We start from the raw sequence: 14,018 nt of genomic DNA on the forward strand, positions 1-14,018 counted from the left end.
GGCAGTTCTACTCTGTCCTAAAGGGTTGCTATGAGTCAGAATTGACTCAATGGCAATGAGTTTGGTTTTTTTAATACATAGTCTCCTTAGTGACTAACTCATGATATTTCCACGTCAGAGAGTGAGGCTTGTGTTTTCCAAACTCAGCTTGACTGCAAGAACCACTGAGGAACTGCTAAATATAGGGGTTCCCAGTCACACTCCAGAGCTACTAGACCAGAATCTCTAGAGAAGAATCTGAATTTTCTAATTGATGGCCAATGTGGTCTATTACCTTTTTGCCTTTCTGCCAAGCACCATTCTACCACCATTTCAACCAAATGAGCCATCAGCTACTCTGATAAAGGAATGATTGCTTAAAAATAAAGTCTGGACAGAACTAAACCAAACCCCAGTGCCCTTGAGTCGATTCCGACTCATAGCGACCCTATAGGACGGAGTAGAACTGCCCCATTGAGTTTCCAACTGGACAGGATGACTAGATGTTAATTCGAAAAACCAGAGATTCAAACAGGTTCATCCTAGCTGACACTAATGATTCTACCCCAGATATAATGAATCAGTAGCTACATTTTAGCAAGATCCCCAGGTGATTCTTACATATAACTTCCTGGGAACTTGTTAGAAATTCAAATTCTTAGCAAGGGTTCAAATCGGAATGAACCTGTTTGAAACCCTGCAGAAAAACACAGGACTAAATCTCAACAAGGCAAAGAAGGAGGCAGATTATAGTATCAATAGCCATGAAAAATGTTTGTGTAGGCTCAAATATTCAACCCATACATATCGTAAAAATCAGAAAGGGAAATAAAATGCAAACCCATGGCTATCCTCTCTCTCTAGCACAGTTTGGGATTATCTGTATATTCCAAATCTTCATACCATCCTGGGATTTAGGATTTAATAATCATCCAAAAGATGGCATGACTCCGTAAATACATTTACATTCGTTGGTTTCTTGAAAAGTAATAGCTTGGAATGAAGAAGGCTTAAAATAGAGGCCAACAATTCTTTCCTTTACAATACTAAGGGGCAGGCAGATGGCCACATCAGATGAAAGAGCAAATAATTGCCCTCTAGAATTCCTCCTGCAATTTTCATTTCACTTTTACCAAATACAACTTATATTAAAACAAACTTCATCTCTGAATTAAACCTTTAAAAAATTAAAGCTTTTATATATACATAAAGTCAGTCAGGGATGTTAGCCAAGAACTGATTTAGCAGTGTGTTTAAGTAATACGAGCAACTCAAGTACATTCTGAACAGTAAATTCCTCTGAGGCAAACTTTTGACTCTCTGTTACTTGCTCTCTCTCTCCACACATTCTGCTCATTGTACAGTGCTGTGTACATTCACAGCACTTCATTAAAAAAAAAAAAATGACGTAGACCTTGGCCTAGAGGCATCAATTCTTAGGCACAATTTCAAAGGTTAACTTGAACTGTGTTGGAATTATATGAAACTGCCCTCAAACGTACTGCTAAAATATTCTCATATTCAAAGTAACATGTGTAATAAAAGCGTGGAATATTATCTGGCCATTCTGAATGGGTTAAGTTGTCAATAACCAAGGACTAATCTAAAAGTATCAACCTAATCTATTTCACAAGCAAGCCATATTCCTGCCCATGTTACTGAAAATTTCTAAAGTTGCAACTATTATTTTGAATAAAAAAATTAATCAATTCTCAGTTTTTCATGATAGTGAGGGGAAAAAAATTCATGAAATGGGTAATATAAGAAAACAAGCCATCTAAAATTATCTGGAAATATTTTAATATTCATGTTTCCTTGAAGGTTTGCTTTGATAACTGATTGAATTACGTTTTTATTAAGCTAATATTGAAGTTCATGTTCGTTCTTTAAGCAAAAGTACCTGACACTAGGGAAAGAAGATGTCCATTTCATGTTCAAGATAATTTATTCAAGTAGCAGGCCAGGGATTTTTAAATGGCCCCAGACAACCAAATAGATAAATACAGATGGCATTTCCTTCTTCTGCATAATGGGTATAAAATCTCCCTCACATCACCACAATTACTAAAGAAGATTAATTAAGAATATATGCTATTATACTTAGCAAATCCAACGCTGTCCAAACATAAAGAACTACATTTGGGAATTCAACAGGTCCTCTTGTGACTGTTTAGCACATAAGCTTCCCAATCCTTGACACCATGACCACAAACAAGAAGGTAACAAGATCAGAGTTTCTGTAGGAATTCCAGTCAATCAAATTTGAGTTAACAACACTGAAAAGAGTCACAACAATAATTGTAAAATAACTTACATCCTATGTGATGAGTAAGAAGGCACTCTGTACTAAAATGAGAAAGGAAATTGAGAAATCTTGCAGTGTTTCACACCACTTAGCAATAAAAATCATAAGGGAAGACAGCAAATATGTAACGAAACAGCAACAACAACAAAAAAGCTGACCACAAGGATAACACCCAGCTTGCATAACCATTGTGTTTTTAATTATTTGATGGTGTTTGCTGTTATCTTCTGATGACTACGTGTATCTGCACTAACCAAAAAAAAACCAAACCAAACCTGTTGCCATCTCGTCAATTCCAACTCATGGCAACCCTATTGTTTAATGAAATATACACAACAAAATTTGTTGAGACTAAAGTCATTCTTTAAAAAGAAAAACTACCCAGAAAAATATACACTGGCAGTTTACATGTGAAAATACTATCTAATCTGGGAAGAAAACTAAGGGTGCCTATACTTCCATTTCTGACCATCCATTTTTTTTTATACCTAGATAGCGTCTTTCAGGAGAAGGCAAAGAAAAGCCCAGGCAAGAAAAACACTCAGCCTAAAACAGAATCTAGCGAGTTCTTTGCTCATGTAGTAGAGGAAGAGGGGAAGAAGCACTCAAATAAGGAAATCCAAGACTTCTTATCACATTGGAGGGGGAAAAAGCAGCTATTAAATCTATGTGGTACCTAAACAAGAATCTTAAAGTGTAAACAATGGGAACTGATTGCTGAAAACATGTTATAACATGTGGATAGTTACCATGACTCATGGCCATTGATTCACTGGTCACCCAAGAAACCACAGGTTGCTACCATATCCTTATAAAAACATCATATTATAATATTAGCCTTTAAAATAAATTTTTTCTATTGTTTGATAAAAAGACATTTAATTATGATAATCCTTCCAAAATATTGTTACTTGATCAATATTTTTGGACAAGAATGATAAAAATAAAGGATGATTTTTCTCCCTGCAAACCTGCAGAACTTCCACAACCTGAGTTATCAAAAATCACCGATTTTTCTATCCTTCACAATTTACCTTTCTTGGATTTGGCTCCAATCTTCAGTTTTGATGGCCAAGCAATCTGCGTGTTTGTTTCCTCCATGATCTGTAACCAAAATTAAGAAACATTGACTCAATTAAGAACTTGTATTTACAGGTAAGATTTAAGAAAAAAAATTTTTTTCAAGTCTCTGGTCTCATGTTGACACAACGAAATGGTCTCATTTTAAAAACAATGCCAAAAAAAAAAAAAAAGGAGGGAAAGAAGCATTTTTATAAGTTTTTTTTTAGTCTACTGGAAATATTCAAGTTTCTTTTGCTACTCCAGTGTTCCCCTCTGCAATCCTCCAGAATTTTAGCACAGAGAAAACAAGACCAAAAAGTACATGAACAAGTAATTAACACAACTTGATGCCAGAACCTTCAGAAATGCTTGCGTTGAATAAAATTCCCCAAGACAATTGCCAACAAATTGCAACACACCAAACACGATCCTTCTAATACAAAACTATGTAAGTTAGGCCATACTAAATGAAGTGTTTTTTTTTTGTTTTGTTTTTTCCCCTGTGGAAAGAAAACACTTGTTTTGGACATATTTGTATTTCATTAAAACTGAAAAAGAGCCTCTAAATATGACATCACGTCATAAAGCTGCATTCCCCATCACCCTTCACCGGGTTCAAAATGCCCCTTTTGCCATAGTTCCTTCACACTTACACATGCAGCCAACGCTGGCCAGGAAGACTGAACCCAAATGTGCCCTACGTGCAACAACAAATGAAGTAAGCAACCAAAGCAAAGTAAAAGAGAGTGGATGGTAAATAGGTAAAGAAAAAAATAAATAACCAAAAAAGTTCACCCTTTGTTCTTCTCTAACTTTATCACATAAATTAATGTTTACTTTTGTTTAACATGAATATAGAATTAAATAAAGAAACTAATACAGCAACTAAAATGAACAGACAACAGCAACTACCATTAACACAAGTTAGGGTAGGATAGTATTTATTTTTTAATTTGGATTTAGAGTTAATGAAACAAATTAATGACGAAGACAACTACAAACTTTACAGTGCAGTAAACAATAAGTACATTTTCCCCCTTGGTATTGGCTATGTACTGGACACAAGACTAAGTGGTTAACATGTGTCATACTTCATTCAATCTTCTTTATCATAGCATAAAAGGGCTGTCAGCAGATGTTTCAAACTGGCAGCCCACAGATGCATTCTGTCTACCCATCACAAGGCTTTCTAAAACTTGAGCCAACATTTTAAAATCTGGGAAATTCACATAAAAATTCAGATTTCTGGTTCTCTTGAAAACTTGGCAGATTTAGCACCTGGAGCCAACATTCCCACATGGAGAGACTTGGCTGGCACTGCGGAACAGCTGCCCCCTTTAGTCAGGCAGGCCGGCCCCCGCTGTGTCTCTGACACCAGTCCAGAGCCATTTGCCTTTACAATCACCACATCTGCACTGCTCACTTGCCATTTATCATGGTGCTTGCATGGCTGATTTTCTCAGAGGATTTCTCCATATCCACGTCTCTATCAAAAACCAAAAAGAAGAGAGAGGCCACGCTCTCTCTTCACTAAGTCAAGGTACTAGCCAGGCCCCCAAGGGTAGGTGAGTTTGTACCCCAACCCTGGCCCCTCCTCCACTCCATTTTTATCTTGTGTCACTCTATGCCCCTCAACGCCCTCTGTTGCAGCCACTGGTCTCCTAAGGGCAGGCCCAGCAGACTCCCCTTTCAGGGCTGTACATTTGCTGTTCTCTTTTCCCCAGACCCTCCTATCCTGACTCCCTCTCATGGTCAGATCTCTGCTGAAATGCCACCTTCTCCAAGTCACCTTCCCTTTTCACTCTCGCACCAAACCCCAACTTCAATTATTCTCTCCCACCTCACTGCATTTATTTCCCTTCTAACCCTTATCACAAACTAAAAATCTGTCCTGTGCTTACTTGTTTACAATCTGTTTCGGAAAGAGAGAAAGTAAGTTCTCTGTGGGCAAGGGCTAAACACTGCTCAGCACACATCAAAAAAAAAAAAATAGTAAATGAATCCTCATGACACCCTTATGAAGTAGGTTTCTTCATTCCCATTTCACAGAGGATACAGCCAGGAAGCAGGAGAGCTAAGACCAAAACACCAGACTGCCTCCCAAGCCTGTGCCTTAACCACCATCCTGCACCGAACAAAGCAACCCTAGCATTTTAAAACATGGATATACATATGTGAAAATATGCTTCAGGGTTTTACCATATCGACCGTTTTTAACATCCACAAATATTTTTCAAGAGTTTACTTAGGTGCCAAGGCCATATTACGAGTATCACACAATTCCTGGTATCAAGGAGCTTAGGCAAGTCAGAGACAGATGAACACAAAAGGCGTCTGCCTGACAATGGGCTGAGTCACAGGATCAGCTCACAGCTTGGGTCACTGTCCCCACCTTGAAGGTGAGACTAGCGGTGAAGGTTTAAAGGCGTCCCAGAGATATAATCTGTAAAACAATACCAGTCCTGAAGACCAAGTAAAAGTAAATTTATCAGTGAGTTCCTTAGTCACTAAAAGGGGGCGGGGGGGTGGGGGGGGGGAACAGTGCTATCGAGAGGACCCAATAAGCAAGGACTTCTCATGGTTCACATTTTATCAGCTTATTAGTTCTAGCTATCGCTGCTGCTGTTGTTAGGTGCCATCAAGTCTATTTCTACCCATAGGGATGCTATATGACAGAGCAGAACTGCCCCATTGGGTTTTCTACGATGCAATCTTTACAAGAGCAGATTGCCAGGTCATTTTTCCCCAAAGAGTCATGGATGGGTTCACACTGCTAACGTTTTGGTTGGTAAGCAGTCAAGATCTTAACCCTTGCTCCACCAGAGCTCCTTGTTCGAGCTACTGTACATGCATATATCTTCAAAGTGACTAAAATCAGATTCAAAATTTTCCTCTAATTTTGTTATGACTTTTAAAGAGATCAAATAAACCTTGCTATAATGTTGGAAGGAATACACAGAGTCATTATACTAAAAAGAATTAGTTGATATTCAACCATTTCAAGAGATGGCATATGATCAGGAACAGATGGTACTGAAGGAAGAAGTCCAAGCTGCTCTGAAGGCATTGGCGAAAAACAAGGCTCCAGGAACTGATGGAATATCAATTGAGATGTTTCAACAAACAGATGCATTGCTGGAGGTGCTCACTCATCTATGCCAAGAAATATAGAAGACAGCTTCCTGGCCAACTGACTGGAAGAGATCCGTATTTATGCCTATTCCCAAGAAAGGTGATCCAACCGAACGCGGAAATTATAGAACAATATCATTATATCACATGCAAGCAAAATTCTGCTGAAGATCATTCAAAAACGGCTGCAGCAGTATATCGACAGGGAACTGCCAGAAATTCAGGCTGGTTTCAGAAGAGGACATGGAACCAGGGATATCATTGCTGATGTCAGATGGATCCTGGCTGAAAGCAGAGAATACCAAAAGGGTGTTTACCTGTGTTTTATTGACTATGCAAAGGCATTTGACTGTGTGGATCATAACAAACTATGGATAACATTGCGAAGAATGGGAATTCCAGAACATTTAATTGTGCTCATGAAGAACCTTTACATAGATTAAGAGGCAGTTGTTCAGACAGAACAAGGGGATACTGATTGGTTTAAAATCAGGAAAGGTGTGTGTCAGGGTTGTATTCTTTCACCATACCTATTTAATCTGTATGCTGAACAAATCATACAAGCAGCTGGACTATATGAAGAAGAACGGGGCATCAAGATTGGAGGAAGACTCATTAACAACCTGCATTATGCAGATGACACAACCTTCCTTGCTGAAAGTGAAGAGGACTTGAAGCACTTACTAATGAAGATCAAAGACCCCAGCCTTCAGTATGGATTATACCTTAACATAAAGAAAACAAAAATCCTCACAACTGAACCAATGAGCAACATCATGATAAACGGAGAAAAGACTGAAGTTGTCAAGGATTTCATTTTACTTGGATCCACCATCAACAACCATGGAAGCAGCAGTCAAGAAATCAAAAGACGCATTGCATTGGGTAAATCTGCTGCAGAGGACCTCTTCAAAGTGTCGGAGAGCAAAGATGTCACCTTGAAGACTAAGGTGCACCTGACCCAAGCTATGGTATTTTCATTCGCGTCATTTGCATGTGAAAGCTGGACAATGAATAAGGAAGACCGAAGAAGAGTTGACGTCTTTGAATTGTGGTGTTGGCAAAGAATATTGAATATACCAAGAACGAACAAATCTGTCTTAGAAGAAGTACAACCAGAAAGCTCCTTAGAAGCAAGGATGGCGAGACTGCGTCTTACATACTTTGGACATGTTGTCAGGCGGGATCAGTCCCTGGAGAAGGACATCATGCTTGGCAGAGTACAAGGTCACTGGAAAAGAGGAAGACCCTCAATGAGGTGGATTGACACATAATGTTGTTGGTGGGAAGGTGATAAGGAAATAATCCACATACTTTTCTGAATTAAATAGTTGGCTATTTAGTTCAGAAAATTTTGTCAGGTGCCGTAATTATATTATTGTATAACAATATTGTATAATATTATTGTAGAAAATTTTCCAAAAACTTGTCCCTTCGCAGCATTTCTCAGAAATTACCCTGCATATGATCCTTTCTTATTAAAGGGGATCTAAACCTTGGTGGCACAGTGGTCAAGTGCTATGGCTGCTAACCAAGAGGTCGACAGTTCAAATCTGCCAGGTGCTCCTTGGAAACTCTATGGGGCAGTTCTACTCTGTCCTATAGGGTCACTATGAGTCAGAATCGACTTGGCGGCCCGGGGGTTTTTGGTTTTGATTATGACAGGAAATAATACAACACAGGAAATATCCTAACAAACAGTAGCTGACAGCCATCATATCAGAATACCTACTATGTGTTCAGTGCTTTTCACATACTCTCTCTAACCGTCACACCAACCCAGAGTATCTACTATACAGTGAAGAAGTTGGGCTTGAATACTTACTTTCAACCTACCCACATTACATGGCCTGTAAAGGGCAGAGAGACAGATGATTGATGTCTAGTATCCCTCATTGGAAAACTAGAGTTTTATCTACGTTACCACATCATCTACAAAGTTCTATGAGCCACAGTAAATGCCCAGCTTTTTGGAGAAAACAAATTATTGGTAATTGGAATTTGGTACCTGTAGGTGACCTTCCTTACGTAACTAGACAAAAATGTACTCCATTGAACACCATTCGTGGCTAGCCAATTCGAACGACATAGCTCTATTTGGAGCTATGAATGGATGCCTTCACAGTACTGCTGTAACACAAATACCAAAAATGGATGGATTCAACAAACAGAAATTTATTCTCTCACAGTCTAGTAGGCTAGAAGTCCGAATTCAGGGCATTAGCTCCAGGGGAAGGATTTTTCTCTCTGTCGGCTCTGGAGGAAGGTCCTTATTATCAATTTTCCCCTGGTCTAGGAGCTTCTCAGCATAGGGATCCCAGGACCAAAGGACGCACTTTGCTTCTGGCACTCCATTCTTGGTGGTATGAGGTCCCCCTGTGTCTCTACTCCATTCTCTCTTTTTATGTAAAAAGAGATTGGTTTAAAATACAACCTAATCTTGTAGATTGAGCCTTGCCTCATTAACGTAACTGCTGCTAATCTCACCTCATTAATATCATAGAAGAAGCATTTAAAACACACAGGACAATCACATCAGATGACAAAATGGTGGACAATCATACAATACTGGGAGAATCATGGTCCAGCCAAGTTGACACATACTTTTTGTGTCAATCCATAATACAGACATTCCTTTATTTGTCCATCATTGTGTATAATCTGCAGTCAAGCACCAGCTATGTCACTTTCTAGCTGTGTAATGTTGGGCAAGTTATGTAACTTCTATCAGCATCACTCTTCTCTGTAAAATTAATGATGCCATTCACATACAGATTTTATAAGATTTGATGAGAAAATATGTAGATATTTCCAAGCACAGAGCCTGACACATAGTGAGTGCTCAATAATAATATCTCTTATTATTTTTATTACATATTGATTACTTTTAATCAGGCACTGTCTTAGATACTAGAGATACAACAGCAAACAAGGCAGTGCCTACCCTCCAGGAGCTCATGGTATTGCAAGGGACTCACCATTATAGTCCCGTATGCTGACAAAACCATTTTAATTCTCCTAGAACTTAGATTTCTGTGTTCATGCAACTGGGGTGACATACCTAGGCCATCTGCCCTTAGGTGCTCTTTTGAACCTTGAGCATTTTTTTTTTTTTTATTGTGCTTTAAGTGAAAGTTTACAAACCAAGTCAATCTCTTGTACAAAAACTTATATATACTCCTAGATGCTCTCCCTCTAATAAAAAAGCACACTCCTTCCCTCCACTCTCTATTTCCACGTCCATTCGGCCGGCTTCTGACCCCCTCTGCCCTCTTAGCCCTTCTTTAGACAGAAGCAGCCCACATAGTCTCATGTGTCTACTTCATCCAAGAAGTTCACTCTTTATCAGTATCATTTTCTATCCCATTGTCCAGTCCAATCCCTGTCTGAAGAGTTGGCTTTGAGAATGGTTCCTGTCTTGGGCTAAAAGAAGGTCTGGGGACCATGACCTCCAGGGTCCTTCTAGTCTCAGTCAGACCATTAAGTCTGGTCTCTTTACAAGAATTTGAGGTCTGCATCCCACTGCTCTCTTGCTCCCTCAGGGGTTCTCTGTTGTGTTCCCTGTCACGGCAATCATCATTTATAGCTGGGAACCACCTAGATCTTCTGGTCTCAGGCTGATGCAGTCTCTGGTTTATGCAGCCCCTTCTGTCTCTTGGGCTCATAATTACTTTGTGTCTTTGGTGTTCTTCATTCTCCTTTGATCCAGGTGGGTTGAGACCAATTGATACATCTTAGATGGCCGCTTGCTAGCATTTAAGACCCCAGACACCACTCTCCAAAGTGGGATGCAGAATGTTTTCTTAATAGATTTTATTATGCCAATTAACTTACATGTCCCGGGAAACCATGGTCCCAAACCCCCGCCCCTGGTATGCTGGCCTTCAAAGCATTCAGTTTATTCAGGAAACTTGTTTTCGTTAAGTCCAGTTGTGCTGACCTCTCCTGTACTGTGTGCTGTTCATCCTTTCACCCAAATTAGTTCTTATCTACTATTTAGTTAGTGAAAACCCTTCGCCTTCCCTCCCTCCCTGCTCTTGTAAACATCAAAGAATATTTTCTTCTCTGTTTAAACTATTTCTCCAGTTCTTATAATAGTGGTCTTGTACAATATTTGTCCTTTTGCAACTAATTTCACTCAGCATAATGCCTTCCAGATTCATCCACGTTATGAAATGTTTCAAGGATTCATCATTGTTCTTTATCGATATATAGTATTCTATTCTGTGAATATACTATAATTTATCCATTCATCCATTGATGGGCACCTTGGTTGCTTCCATCTTTTTGCTATTGTAAACAATGCTGCATTGAACATGGGTGTGTATATATCTGTTCGTGTAAAGGCTCTTACTTCTCTAGGATATATTCCAAGGAGTGGGACTGCTAGATCGTATGGCAGTTCTATTTCTAGCTTTTTAAGGAAGCACCAAATTGATTTCCAAAGTGGATGTACCATTTTACATTCCAACCAGCAGTCTCTCCAGTGTTCCAGTCTCTCCACAACCTCTTCAACACTTACTATTTTGTATTTTCTGGATTAATGCCAGCCTTGTTGGAGTGAGGTGGAATCTCACTGTAGTTTTGATTTGCATTTCTCTAATGGCTAATGATCGGGAGCATATCCTCACGTATCTGTTAGCTACCTGAATGTCTTCTCCAGGGAAGTGCCTGTTCATATTCTTTGCCCAGTTTTTAATTGGGTTGTCTTTTTGTAGTTGAGTTCTTGCAGTATGCTGTAGATTTTAGAGATCAGACACTGATCAGAAATGTCATAGCTAAAAACTCTTCCCAGTCTGTAGGTAATCTTTTTACTCTTTTGGTGAAGTCTTTGGATGAGCATAGATGTTTGAATTTGAGGAGCTCCCAGTTATCTAGTTTCCCTTCTGCACTGTTAGGGATGTTTTGTAAACTGTTTATGCAATGCATTAGGGCTCCTAGTGTTGTCCTTATTTTTCCTTCCATGATCTTTATCATTTTGATCCATTCTGAGCTCGTTTTGTGCATGGTGTGAGGTATGAGTCTTATTTCATTTTTTTTTTTTTTTTTGCAGATGAATATCCAGTTATGCCAGGACCATTTGTTAAACAGGCTGTCTTTTCCCCATTTAACTGTTTTGGGGCCTTTGTCAAATATCAACTGCTCATATGTGGATGGATTTATGTCTGGATTCTCAATTCTATTCCACTGATCTATGTATCTGTTGTTGTACCAGTACCAGGCTGCTCTGACTACTGTGGTGGTATAACAGGTTCTAAAATTAGGTAGAGTGAGGCCTCCCACTTTGTTCTTTTTCGGTAATGCTTTACTTATCCAGGGCCTCTTGCCTTTCCATATGAAATTGGTGATTTGTTTCTCCATCTCATTAAAAAATGTCATTAGAATTTGGATCAGAATTGCATTGTATCTATAGATGGCTTTTGGTAGAATAGACATTTTTACAATGTTAAGTCTTCCTATCCATGAACAAGGTATGTTTTTCCACTTAAGTAGGTCTCTTTTGGTTTCTTGCAGTAGTGTCTTGTAGTTTTCTTTGTATATGTCTTTTATATCTCTGGTAAGGTTTATTCCTAAGTATTTTATCTTCTTGGGGGCTACTGTAAATGGCATTGATTTGATGATTTCCTCTTCAATGTTCTTTTTGTTGGTGTAGAGGAATCCAACTGATTTTTGTATGTTTATCTTATATCCTGATGCTCTGCTGAACTCTTCTATTAGTTTCAGTAGTTTTCTTGAGGATTCTTTAGGGTTTTCTGTGTATAAGATAGTGTCATCTGTAAAAAGAGATGCTTATACGTCTTCCTTATTAATCTGGATGCCCTTTATTTCTTTGTCTAGCCTAATTGCCCTGGCTAGGACTTCTAGCACAATGTTGAATAAGAGCGGTGATAAAGGCCATCCTTGTCTGGTTCCTGATCTCAAGGGGAATGCTTTCAGACTTTCCACATTGAGGATGATGCTGGCTGCTGGCTTTGTATAAATGCTCTTTAGTATGTTGAGGAATTTTCCTTCTATTCCTATTTTGCTGAGAGTTTTTATCATGAATGGGTGTTGGACTTTGCCAAATGCCTTTTCTGTAACAACTGATAAGATCATGTGGGTTCTTGTCTTTTGTTTTATTTATATGATGGATTACATTAATTCTTTTTCTAATGTTGAACGATTCCTACATACCTGGTAACAATCCCACCTGGTCATGGTGAATTATTTTTTTGCTATATTGTTGAACTTTATTGGCTAGAATTTTGTTGAGGATTTTTGCATCTAAGTTCATGAGGGATACAGATCTGTAATTTTCTTTGTTTGTGGTGTCTTTACCTGGTTTTGGTATCAGGGATATGCTGGCTTCATAGAATGAGTTAGGGTATATTCCGTCCTTTTCTATGCTCTGAAATACCTTTAGTAGCAGTGATGTTAACTCTTCTCTGAGAGTTTGGTAGACCTCTGCAGTGAAGCCGTCTGGGCCACGGCCTTTTTTTCTTGGGAGTTTTTTAATTACCTTTTCAATCTCTTCTTTTGTTATGGGTTTATTTAGTTGTTCTACCTCTGTTTGTGTTGTTTAGGTAGGTCGTGTGTTCCTAGAAATTCATCCATTTCTTCCAGGTTTTCAAATTTGTTAGAGTACAATTCTTCATAGTAATCTGATATGATTCTTCTAATTTCAGTTGGGTCTATTGTGATATTGCCCATCTCATTTCTTATTTGGGTTGTTTGCTCCTCACCTGTTTTTCTTTTTTCAGCTTGTCCAATGGTTTATCAATTTAGTTAATTTTTTCAAAGAACCAGCTTTTGGTCTTGTTAACTCTTTCAATTCTCTGTTCTCTATTTCATTTAATTCTGTTCTAACTTTTATTATTCGCTTTCTTCTGGTGCCTGAGAGTTTCTTTTGTTGCTCTCTTTCTATATGTTCAAGTTGTAGGGATAATTCTTTGATTTTGGCCCTTTCTTCTTTTTGTATGTGTGCATTTATTGATATAAATTCACCTCTGAGCACTGCTTTTGCTGTGTCCCAAAGGTTCTGATAGGAAGTGTTTTCATTCTCATTCGATTCTATGCATTTCTTTATTCCATCCTTGATGACCTCTATCACCCAGTCTTTTTTGGTCAGGGTATTGTTCAGTTTCCAAGTGCTTGATTTCTTTTCCCTGCTTTTTCTGTTACTGATTTCTATTTTTATGGCCTTTTAGTCAGAAAAGATGCTTTGTAATATTTCAATGCTTTGGATTCTGCTAAGCCTTGCTTGGAAACCCTGGTGGTGTAGTAGTTAAGTGCTATGGCTGCTAACCAAAGGGTCGGCAGTTTGAATCTGCCAGGCACTCGTTGGAAACTCTATGGGGCAGTTCTACTCTGCCCTATAGGGTCCCTATGAGTCAGAATTGACTTGACGGCACTGGGTAAGGCTTGCTTCGTGACCTAGTATGTGGTCTGTTCTATAGAATGTTCCATGTGCCTTGGAAAAGAAAGTATACTTGGCTGCTATTGGGTGGTGTGTTCTGTATATGTCTATGAGGTCATGTTGGTTGACTGTAGCATTTAGATC

At 38.8% G+C, this 14,018-nt stretch overlaps 1 protein-coding gene across 2 annotated transcripts in view; it reads right to left on the minus strand.

Moving 5' to 3' along the window:
* Nucleotides 1-14,018, minus strand: part of BICC1 (BicC family RNA binding protein 1) — a 341,517-nt gene that overhangs the window by 134,338 nt on the left and 193,161 nt on the right. For both annotated transcript variants that reach the window (XM_049855570.1, XM_049855571.1), the window contains exon 3: nucleotides 3,319-3,388. In XM_049855570.1, coding sequence (XP_049711527.1) covers nucleotides 3,319-3,388 — 70 coding nt within the window. The remainder of the gene's footprint in view (nucleotides 1-3,318; nucleotides 3,389-14,018) is intronic.

This window comes from Elephas maximus, chromosome 16 (assembly GCF_024166365.1).
Source record: "Elephas maximus indicus isolate mEleMax1 chromosome 16, mEleMax1 primary haplotype, whole genome shotgun sequence".
Lineage (NCBI taxonomy): Eukaryota > Metazoa > Chordata > Mammalia > Proboscidea > Elephantidae > Elephas > Elephas maximus.